Source organism: Drosophila busckii, chromosome 3R (genome assembly GCF_011750605.1).
Source record: "Drosophila busckii strain San Diego stock center, stock number 13000-0081.31 chromosome 3R, ASM1175060v1, whole genome shotgun sequence".
NCBI classification, from domain to species: domain Eukaryota; kingdom Metazoa; phylum Arthropoda; class Insecta; order Diptera; family Drosophilidae; genus Drosophila; species Drosophila busckii.
The window spans coordinates 23,339,068-23,350,784 of NC_046607.1; the positions used below are offsets into that span (position 1 = coordinate 23,339,068).

The following is an 11,717-nucleotide window of genomic DNA, read 5'->3' on the forward strand; positions in this document are numbered from 1 at the left end:
TCTCTCCCTCTCTCTCTCTCTCTTGTTCACTCTCTCCCGTTGCTATTACTGCTGGCAAGTGAAAATGAAAACGACATTCCTTAGAAATGCTGCATGGTGAGTGCTGCTGCTGCTGCTGCTGCTGCTTGTATGCATGTCCTTACTTAAAAACGGAAGTGGGTAAATAGCGCAAAAGGAAAATGTACAAATAAATATTTACAAAATAGTAGTAGAAAAAACAAATAAGAAAATAGCATCGCCATATGCCAACGACAGGCACTAAAATGTTTTACATACACACTTACAAACACAATTTATGGAAAACGTTATGGCGGCTGCTTTTAATTACTTCTGTGCATTAAAATTGTATTAAAATTGTTTCATATACATGCATATATATAAAATTGTTTTACGCAAAACCTTTTAACAAGAAATTTTCATGAAAATTTACTATCGAAGCTCAATTTGCATAGAAAATTAGCAGTGGAAAAAAACCAAACAAGTGAGTTTCAACTGCAAACTATAACTAAGGCTTGCGCTGTAATGTGTGCATCTGAATTTTGCGTTATTAATATATGTATTATATTATAATCAGCTTAAACTTCTTAATTTTCTTTTAATAGTCAAAAAATATTTACATTTTACTGCAATGAATTTTTAATTACACCAGCTGTTCATTGTTTCGTGTATTCCAGGGTATAAGTTCGTTGGCTCTTTGGTAGCAAACCGCATTTTTGTGTACCAGGCCACAAAAGCGGCAATCAGTAGCAATTTTAGCGGAAAATAGCTTTAATAGGCCTACTCCTGATATGAATATCTAAGTCCAATACCCAAATAGAGAGAGGGGTCGCAAAAAATTGCCTTAACAAGAGTTAGGCATTTGCCTTAGCACACACACATGTCTGAAATTAAAATAACAACAAAGCGTTGCAACGGCTACAAGAGCAACCACAAAAGCAATTTCGATCAGGCAAACAGATAAAAAAAGAAGAGGAAAACTGGAAAGAGAAAGAGACAAACTCACATCAGTTACAAAAATGTGGGTTACATGTTGGCTCAAAAAAAAAGGCAAAATAAACTCAGATAAAGATGCGCATACAACAACAACAACAGCAAGCAGAAAAAGTGGCGAAAAAAACGGCAGCCTGGGCTCAGAAGCCACTGAAGGTGCGCCAAAAAATTATGCAAATCATCGTAATACTTTCAGAGTAACGCCAAGGATATTATATAAGAGGCTTGCAAGGCCGGCATAGGAGAGGCGACTCGACTCCTTTTGTCTGCCACGTCAAGTCTGTCAGTTATGCCTAGCGGCCGAATAATTGCCTTGCAAATTGAGGCTATGCAAACAGACATTGCATGTGTGCCTCGGCTCGTTTTTTTAATGATGATATGGGCAAATAAAATACCAACAAATACAATACAAAGAGACACCCACTAAGCACCTTAAAGACACACACCAAGCGGCAGCTTAAAGTAAGCTACTTGCTTCTTTGTAAAGAATGTGGCCAGCAAAAATATTTAATAAACGTCAGGGCAGGCAGCTGCGAAGCACCTGGCCAACCACAATCAGCTTCGAGCAAGGGAACATGCACACAGACACAAACTTTATATATATAAATACATATATATTCAATAAGTTTGTAGCAAAATAATGTCAGTGTGCTGCCACGTATACGTAATAATAAGTATACGAAGGCACTGGCGCTGGCACTGGCGCCAGCTTAAAGTTAATTTCCTTAAAGAACGTGGAAATGATTTATGACACCGCGCAAGGAACAGATTTAAGTTGCCCAAAGCAGCATGCATGTTGCCTTAGGTCATTTATAAACCTTATGTTTAAGCTCAAGTCTAAATACTAGGCGCTAAAAACGCAACAAAACTTTTGCCTTCATCCTATTTCGCGCTACATTAACGAGCTTATTAATCGTTTTATCTAACAACAACTGAGAGCGCTTGAAAACATATTTAAGTTGCAACTATTAATCACTGTATTAATGTGTCGCGAAATTATAAAAGTTGTACGGCAGAGAAACCAGATGGAGGCGAGTTCCTGTAGGGATTAGCTGCTTGATGTCATTTAATATATATGTTATTTGTTAAGTTGTGGTATGATTTACTCTTAGCTACTTATGTACATGTTAGATTAGATTCAGTAGTCGAGCGCCCAAATATTAAATGATTGCATTTGCTGATTTGCCGTATCAGTAACCTTCATGTTAGTTATTTTTATATACAATAAGTCCAATCAACTGCCTTCTGCACTTATCACTCCATCAAGCAAATTATTCTTTATTTTATTTTTAAACAACAGCAGACATTTGGAAGTCTCTTTGAACTCTCCCATCCTTAAACAAAAAATTGTCTAGTGTTATCACAACCAAGCGACACTTTTGTGTTACCCAAATGATTTACTATGTGTTTGGTTAAGTGAAGTGTTATAAATATGCATATTTGTGAGCTCATAATTTAGGCTTGCGTGCTTGTGTGTGTGTGTGTTTTGAATACTATGCCGTTAGAGTCAGGCGAGTCTGCTCTTAAGCGCTCTTCAAGGCAAAAGTGTGTGTGTGTGTTTCAAAGGTTGCGCGAGATTGCACATGTATCGGTTTAGTTTGCATTACATGTAATTCTTGGTGTGTGTATTTGTAGCATTTAATTTGGCAGAAGTTTAATTTGAGTAAAAATAATTATATAGCTGCAGTTAAACTGCAACTATATAGTATGTATGTAATTAAAAGCAGCAAAACTTCTTTTGTGCTGCTAAAACAATGCGTTTGTATGTGTGCATGTGTGTGTATGTAGACTCGAGTGCAATTCCACTTATGTAAGCAGTTAGCAATGTTGTTTGGGTAAAAGGCTTATCAAAATATTCTGTTTTCATTTCTCTTTTGCTGTACGAAAACAACAACAACAACAAGCTTAGCTTAGTTCAGCTTTCTCTCTTGCTTTTTGCTTTTGCTAGCTTCTCATGTGGAAGTTAGACAGGCTTTGATGTATGCATTTCAATTGGCATGTTTGGTAGCTGTGTATGTAGAGCGACTTCTAGTATGAATGTTTTGTTTTTGCTGCTTAAGCTTGTCTTTATGGTTTTAGTTATCAAATTGGTTACTTTAAGTGGCAATAGTGCAAAACACAGTTGCAATATTTCAATTAAGAAAGAATTCTAGATGCCTTCGGTTTCTTATTTATGATTCTTGAGTTGTTCTTTACTTTATAAGACATTTAAAAAGAGAGCAAGCAAATTAAAACACGCTGTTGTTTGCTATTTTCATAGCTCAATTAATCTGCTATTAAAATATATGTACAATGACAGCAAATCAATTTTCATAAATCGTTAAATACAACGCAACATTTATGCGTGCACACAACTGTACCCCAGACGATCCCCAGAGCCCCAGAGCCTCAAACATTTTCAGATTGTTTTGAGTTTTTAATGGTCATTCGTTGGCTTCACATAAATTCTGACTGCCATTTAAATTCCAACCCGGCATTGTGTGTACGCAACGGAGAGTGCGGAGAGTAGAGTGGAACACTTCAAGTGGCCTTTTGTGTGTTTGTGTGTGAGTGTGTACGCGTTTGCAATAAAACCGCAGTTGTTATATTTGTTGCCTGCGCCTAAAAGCAGACATTGAATAAATTATTCAAGAGGGCACGCTTGCCTTCCTTTTAAATGCGCGCAGCACTGCGAGAATTATTTTATGTGCGTGCGTGTGTGTGTGTGCGTCCGCTCGGACTGCTCATAAAACTGCAGCATACATATATTTGCAGGCGATCTCTCGTCTATTGGGCGACGCATAAAACCTAACAGTTGTAATTGCGCTGTAAACACGCAACTCAATGGCATTGTAAATGAACGCACACACACACAGACAGAAACACACCTATACTGCCACGCCCCTCCAGAGGCAACTGATGATGGCTCGCGAGCTGCACTGCGGCACAATTTAATTTATGTTTCGGTTTTTGTGGTCGGCTTGTTGATTTCGCTACGTTGTAGCCTTAACCCACAAAATGCCCCTTTAGCATTGCTCGCTCATTTATTTTTATTGAGCAATACACACACATAAACACACACACATGGCTATTATTGTAAGCATACATAATTGTATGTGAATGGAAGCTTACAACTCATTCAGCTTATGATTTTATGGGGCATAATTTGATGTTTTTGTGCGTCTGCATTAATAGCCAACCAAATAGCTTCAAATTGCCCGGAAATTATGTCAACCCTTTGTTCTTTCCATCCTAAATCCGTATGTGCTCCTAACAGCTTGTAAATAGATCAATTATAGAGCTGTGATTGATTCAAAAATAAATATTCAGCAACTGAAGATTCGATGATTCCCCACTAATGCAACTGTTTCCAATAGTGAACTTACCTAGAAAGAAACAGAAACAAAAAAAAAAATGATTAAAGCAATAAATAAAATAATTATAAACAAATAGATCCTTAACACGTCGCATTGTTTATTTAGCCGAAAAGTATTCCCTACTTTATAGAGCAGAAAACTTAAGTGTAAATTTTTTAAGCTTAACAGCGAAATACTTTTTGATACAGTTTGTTAAGACCCGACCCAATTGCAAGCCATGTGCCAAGCCAAAGCGGCTCATGTCCAAAAATGCGCACACACATGTGAATGTTATTTACATATATAGCGTTAAATATTTTAGTCGCGGCCAACAGGCAGCAACCACAAGTAAAACCATAAATTTATTTTTATTTTAGAAAGCTAAACATTTACAGTTGTACATTGTTGCCAACAAATTTCAAAATGTTAAACTTATGCTGAAATACTAAGAACAGTTACACAGTACAATATAAATTGTTTGTTAGTTAAAGCATGCCATGCATAATAATCATAAGACTAACAGTTGAGAGGCAGATTTTTAGAAGGCAATATTCAAGATTCAAGATATAATATAGAATTTAAAATATCGAAAAGTTGTTTAGCTAAAACTAGCTAAAACAAAATATAATAAGTGCATTAGCTCAACTACAAATGGCGGCTCAAACTACCTATAAAATTATAAAAGACGCAGGTCTGGTTCGTGTAGAAGATTGTTCTTCTGATGACAGCGCTGTTCCGGTTCCAGTCCGTCAAAAAGTGCCATCATTTCCACGGTTCAGTGACAGTGACAACGAAGAATTTTTAAAGCTTTTCAAATTCGCACTACGAGAAGCGGATGATTCGAACCTAAAGGATTGGTCATCGCAAACCATCAAAATGAATGGCAAGGAATTGCTCGTGTGGGAACCACAAGCTATGCCACCAGATATTGATGATGATGCTGATGATGATGATGATGATGATGATGATGATCAGGAGGATGCTGCAGAGGTGATGGATGCAGATGTGATGGCTGTTTGCAACGATAAACTGACAGAACAGCAAGACAAACCAGAGCCACTTGTATTCGATTATGGACTGAGAGAATTTTTGGTGGATATGGAGAAGATGCAACGAGAGCCACGTCCCGATAAGCACAAGCATTGTCGGCACAAGCAAAAACAACCACTCAAAGACGTGCAGGTTGAGAGTAAACCGAGCTTGGCCAGCAGCGCAGACAATGTTGAATATTTACAAATTGGCGCTGCCGGAGATTTTCGCAGCTATTTTGAATTAGATACGCAGAGCCTAAAGCTGTTGAGGAAAGTGGCAAAGCCTGCTACGAAAAAGTCTACTACAACGTTTAGCATGAGAATAGTCAAATATTTAAAGCACTTTTATAATGCATGCGCTCGAAAAGATCATCCATACTTCCTGTGGCCCGTTTGCGAGGGATATTATGCCACACAGCTGCTGCTAACAAAGAAGAAACTACTGAAGCTAAAGCATGATGTACTCGATAAGCGTGTCGTGAGATATATAAAGAAAAAAAAGAAGCAGCCGCTGACAGAGCAACGAGTGACACTACACGTAACGGAAATTCAAGCGCAGTATATGATTTGCAGCTATTGCCGCATATTGTATGAACGGAGCAAGGCCAAAAGTTTGCCCCAGCAGGATCGTTTGAGCCTGCGTGCACGCTTTGCTGCAAGCAACATAGAACTGTTTATGCTGGAGAGTAACGAACGCGAGTTTAACTGCCTTCAGTTTTTTAACTGGACTAAGCTCAATGAACGCAGATTATTTGCTCTATATGAGTCAACGTTGCAAGCGGCTAGGGCGCGCGCTAAGCTTGCAGCTGAAAAACGTTTTGTCAAACGCACGCCCAACATTGGGGCCATAACTGATTTTTATGAACGCGGTATTATACCACAATTTGATGTCAAGTCTACTAGTAAATGGCCACGTACCTATAGAAGCTATGAGCTTCCCACAACGGCTGCTGCTGCTGAAGGCTTTAGATGCCCGCTAGATAATTGCAAATGTACCATAAACGATCTCAGCCTATTGGCGCATTTTCTTAACGCTCATTGTCGTCTGCTGCAGGAGCTGTGGCTAAAGGATCGTCTAGTACTAGTCATGCATCCCTATACCTACACAGCAGAAGGAACTTACTGCCTTTTCGTGCTGCCTCTATTGCGTGAACAACCCAGCAGCCAGCTACCGCTTCCAACTCAGATCCGCAATCGGGACTTGCCCCCCTTTCACTTATACTTTGCACAACATTTACCCTGTTTGCTAATGCTGAGCATCGTCAGTCGACAACGCTTGCTGGACCCACAAAACACAGCCGACTTTAAAGCGAACTGCGTGTATATCTTTTGGTTGGCCTCGACGTCTAACTATCCAAGCAATCTGGGCGCACGCATTTACATCTACTCCAGAACGCATTCTACTTATAATAGCGGCATGTGCACATTGGATTTTATTAAGTTGAACGAGTTTCATAACATTTCTGATTTTCTGCAACGTTTTGAGGGCAACTATATGGCCTTAGATATTGCTGCATTGGCAGAGTTAACGAAAAATTTTACAGAACTATTTTTTTTAGATATACGCTATATAGACAAGCAGGAATATAAATCTGATGAGTCTGGCGAGGAACACAAATGGCGTTTTTCAGTGTCGATGGATGCTGCAAGTTCAAATGATAAATAAAAACCGAAGATTTAAAAACCACATCAAAGTTTTATAGAATCTTTAGTAAATGGCAATTTAAATTTCAAGCATGAATAAACTTAAATCAAAATATGTTTTAACCCGCAAAACTTGTTGCCTTGTCTAATGAATGGTGACTTGGGCTTAGTAGGTTTAACTTTCAAAGGTTTCAAGTACAGCTCAGATTCAATTTTAGATAAGCTCTCATGAGTGGCTGCTGATAAAAAAGAACCTTTTTTTGTTTTAATGCAAGTAAACATATATATGTAGGTATGTATCTGTATTTATGCAAACAGCAGCAGGGCAACATTGCCACTTTGCCACGATCTGATAAGAATTGCTGATAGGCAGCCAAGTTGCATGGGCATGGGCTTGGCTTGGCAATTTCAATGAATGCAGCCAGGCCATACACACCTGAATAGCTATCTCTCTCTCTCCCTCTCTCTCGCTCTTGCTACCTTTCTCTAGCGAGTTCACGTGTCGCGGCTGTTATCAGCGATGACCTGTGATGTCAAGTGTCGACGACACAGAAATTGCAAGTTATGAATACACTCGACACGCAAAAGCGCGCTAAGAATTCATGCTGAGCTCAGCAGTAAATAAGACAAAGAGAGAGAAGGCGCAGGACATGGCAGAGTGCACCGTCAAGCAAATATAGCTTGGTATAAAAATAATCTTTAAAAAATATATCACTTATAATCACAACTTATGCATTGTTATTATTGAAAAATAATATTAAATTAATATAACCTAATAATGAAACAACATCTATGTCTATCCCTACCTGGTGACTCAGAATTTCGGCGTAACTTTCACTAAATATGATTGAGAATGTCAAGTTGAGATTCTAGATTCATTAAATTAATGACAATTTCATGCAACAGTAACATAAATTTATTTCTATTACATCCGCCTATTAGACAACAAACACATGTTATATGATTTTTAAATTATTAAATAGTTACAATGGGTAACGAATCAATTGTGCTTAAGATCAGCTCCTAAGATCTTTCATGCAAATGCAATACAATTTCCCGAGTTTGTCATTAAGACAGGTGGAGTCTTTATCATAGGAATTAGTGCGACTTATAGTCTCCACATCAACTGTAACCTGGTCTGTTACATTGTTATAGAGAACTGTGGCATAGAAATCAGCGCTATTTTGCATAACTTTAAACTTGGTCCGATAGACAGTCTCCTCTATGATGTCATTTTCAAAAAAATCTCTATCCAAGCTCATTTTCATTTCCGTTTTGTGTATGTAGTGAAGTGTGAGATTGACGCAAAGACTGCTGAAATTACGTGCCCATAAATAGTCATTTATGTGTTCGATGACACGCGGTGCAATGCGATCTGCCCACTTGGCATGTAATCTCTTGTAAGGCTCGCAGGTGCAGTAATGCTCCGAGATGGCAGCATCAACGCATCGACGCTGCTCGTCAATGGGATAGAACAGCGAGTGACACTTGGGACAATCGTGTGCTAAAGGCAAAGCCTCAGAAGGTCTGCCCAGTTGCAGAATATGTATAAGCGTATTGTGTAAATCAAAGTTGGAGCTAAGACGATGTTGATTAATATATAAGGCATCGGCAAATTCAGGATACTGCTCACGGAACCAAGTGGGTAGATATATAAACATCATGGGTAAGCGTTCCTCCAGAAAAGCACTATCCAAATCCATAATACGACCATAACGGGCGCCGTGATCTGAGAAGAAGATAACAATGCTTTCATCAAGCACGCCATCTTTCTTGAAATCCAATAAATACTCTAATATATGCTTGTCCATTTTTGAGGGCATACTGTAGTCATCGTGACTAAAGCTGCTTGTCCAAAATAAGCCCCAAATAGGACGTTCTTTAATATAGCGTCTGGTAAAGTCCCGTCCATAATCATAGATGTAGCTAGTTTGCAAGCGACGACCCATGCAGTAAGTCCAGCTGCATTCTGCGCATTTCCAGGTATCAAGCTTGGCATCAAATGCGCGCAAAAAAGGTCTAAAATAATAATCTGTGGGCTGCTCAACGAAACCCGGCTTAACATAGTTGAAAGTGTTTATGCTCCAGGAATCCTCAGCATATGCAGTTAGATAGCCAGCCGCTTTCAGATGCTTCCAAATAAAGGGAAAACGATCAAAGCAATATTTCTCACTGGTATCGCACACATGCGCTTTGGCTGAATCCGGCAAATATCCACTGAGAATAGCCATTAAATTCGGAAACGTATTATCGCCCACCTGCAGAGACTCGAAAGTTGAATCTTTAACTTGAACTTATTTAGCTGGCATTTACCTTATTGTAGCCCTGCATTTCATACCAGCCGGGGCCTCTTAGAAATTTAAATACTTGTGGCATAGTGCGTCGCACATTAATTCTGGAGGTGCTGTCAATGCCAAACATTATGACACTTGGCTGGCGATTTGTCTCCACCTTCTGCGGCTTCTCAGCCATTGGCTTGTATTGTATGAATGCATATGCATCCGACTGCACTATATTGGTCTCATTAGCTGCCTCATAGCAGTGTATCATCATGCCTTGTACATGCAATGGTACCTCATAGCCTTGTGAGAAATATATTCGCGGCAACGGACTGCAAAGTAATTATTTTATTTGTATCTCAAACAAACTTGCAACTCATTACTAAATCTAGGTCAAGCACATAGTTAGCCAAATGTATTAATTAATTTGCGAATCATTCAAGCATTAGTAAATATTATATTATGCTGAATACATTTTTGGCTATCCTCTGCGGTCGACAAACTTAAACTCTTTACCACAATTTCAATCAATTTACTCATTATAAGAATCATGTTCGGCATATCTTGTGATTTCCTCGTAGTAGCAATTCAGCTTTACTTCTGTTGAATTTAACTTTTGTGCTGCCAACGTTTCATTTATATACAGTCTATAACTTTTGCTGTCTTCATCAAAGTTGGCTTGTACCAAATCCGTCTCATTGCTGCATGTTTCAAAAGTCTTGGGCTTGTAAAATTTCATCAAATCCTCCGTAAATGGGGGTATGTAGGGTATTTTACACACTTTCGTTTTCACATAATATTTTTGCACAGGCCTTTTATTAAATATTGCCACTTCATCAATACTTTCCATTTCATTTTTAAATACATTTTTATTTACACTCTGTTTATACATAAGTTTGGTTGGCTTATAAAAGTTTTCTGGACTATGCATATATATTATTAATAGCACTATGCACAACCAGATTGCAAGCCATTTAAAGTGCGAGTGTGCCACAAAAGAGCCACAATACATGTTGTGATATTGACAATGCGATTTCAACTAACTAACCAACTAACTTAAAATTTACTCTGCAAGCTCTTATCACTTATTTCTTAAAATGGCAAACAATTTGACGATTACCTAAATGAACTTGTAAAATCAATGTGTGTGAGACAAGCATGACCATGACTCAAAAACAATAACATATTAAAGCTGTGCGCAGCCCAATTTTTGATACCCTTTTTGTAAGGGATAGCAGCAAACACACATATCAGCGCAGCAGTAATTCGGCGGCAGCGACACTTTAATTTTGAAAATTAAAAATGGATTAATTTTTTACGTAAGAAGAGTATCTACATGTCACAAAAGAACCACGATACATGCTGTGATATTGACAATACAATTTTAATTAACTAACTGTCTAACATAAAATTTATTCCGCAAACTCTTATCAGTTATTTCTTTATTTCTAAATGGCAAACAATTTAACGATAACCTAAATTAACTTGTAAACTCAATGCATCTGCGAGAAGCACAACCATGACAAGAAGATCTTAAAGTTGGGGGAAGCCTACTTTTTCATACACTTTGTCTAAGCGATAGCGGCGACGCTTCAATTTTGAAAATAAAAGTGATTTATTTATTAAGGTAAGAAGAGTAAGAAGAGAGTCAAACTATGTATGTTTGGAAAAAACATTGAGCTTGTAGCATTTTACGATCTATCTTAGTTATTGATAAGGGGCCGTTTTTTAGACAGTCTCTTGTTTTATTGCGCTTATTTTTTATCAACGCACTTGAGATTTTTTTGTGAAAAAATAACTATGTTAGCTTGATTACTACGAACTTCAGGTATTATCTCTTTATATGTTAACAACATCCACTAATCAAACTAATTAATTTAACAATTAAATACGAAGACATTTCTGAGATTCATTATTAAATGTACTTAAGAATGTATTATTAAATTTAGATAGGAATATTGGACGAGTGCTATTTTTGAGCAGTTACATAAACAGCAGTTGAGCTGTTACATATTTTAAAAATTTTAAAATGTGAGAAATGTTATTTTAAAATTGTTGCAAAATGTACTTCATACTTCACTGTTGCCAATTACCAGCGTGTTGCGTTGCCAACTATTATAAAAATATAAGACCAGCAAGAGAAATCCAATAAGTGCGAGCGAGATACACATAACGCAACTTCTATTTTGCTCTTCTTGGAGTGAGCACAACAGCTAACAATTATTCAACTCGATAGGCGGCTCGATTTAAAGCTAAAAATATATCGTATCTACAAAATGTATTTAAAATGGTATAACATAACTGGCAGCATTGGTCTTTAGTTTTCTAAGAGAAAAGAGACCAGTACAAAGAGCGAGTAATTACTGGTTGATATAATTTCTTTAATACATTAATACCTAGAAAAGTGTAATATACTTTAAACGCATAATAGCATTTAA

The 11,717-nt window shown here is 37.7% G+C and overlaps 2 protein-coding genes across 2 annotated transcripts; one reads left to right on the plus strand and one right to left on the minus strand.

Moving 5' to 3' along the window:
* Positions 1-4,908: 4,908 nt before the first annotated feature.
* LOC108602081 lies at positions 4,909-7,085 on the plus strand. The gene has a single exon (XM_017990105.2). The coding sequence runs from the start codon at positions 4,977-4,979 to the stop codon at positions 7,020-7,022; it is 2,046 nt and encodes a 681-aa protein (XP_017845594.1). The 5' UTR covers positions 4,909-4,976; the 3' UTR covers positions 7,023-7,085.
* Positions 7,086-7,937: 852 nt separating this feature from the next.
* On the minus strand, positions 7,938-10,272 carry LOC108602134. The gene is made up of 3 exons (XM_017990162.1): positions 9,816-10,272; positions 9,314-9,611; positions 7,938-9,258 (listed from the first exon to the last, which is right to left on the minus strand). The coding sequence occupies exons 1-3, from the start codon at positions 10,208-10,210 to the stop codon at positions 8,017-8,019; spliced, it is 1,935 nt and encodes a 644-aa protein (XP_017845651.1). The 5' UTR covers positions 10,211-10,272; the 3' UTR covers positions 7,938-8,016.
* Between the last annotated feature and the right edge of the window lie 1,445 nt (positions 10,273-11,717).

Coding starts and splice junctions, on each gene's coding strand:
- LOC108602081 (XM_017990105.2), top strand. CDS start 4,977: ATGGCGGCTCAAACTACCTATAAAATTATAAAAGACGCAGGTCTGGTT.
- LOC108602134 (XM_017990162.1), bottom strand. CDS start 10,210: ATGCATAGTCCAGAAAACTTTTATAAGCCAACCAAACTTATGTATAAA. Junction 9,612..9,815: donor GAACATGATTCTTATAATGA/GTAAATTGATTG, acceptor ATTACTTTGCAG/TCCGTTGCCGCGAATATATT. Junction 9,259..9,313: donor AAATGCAGGGCTACAATAAG/GTAAATGCCAGC, acceptor GAGTCTCTGCAG/GTGGGCGATAATACGTTTCC.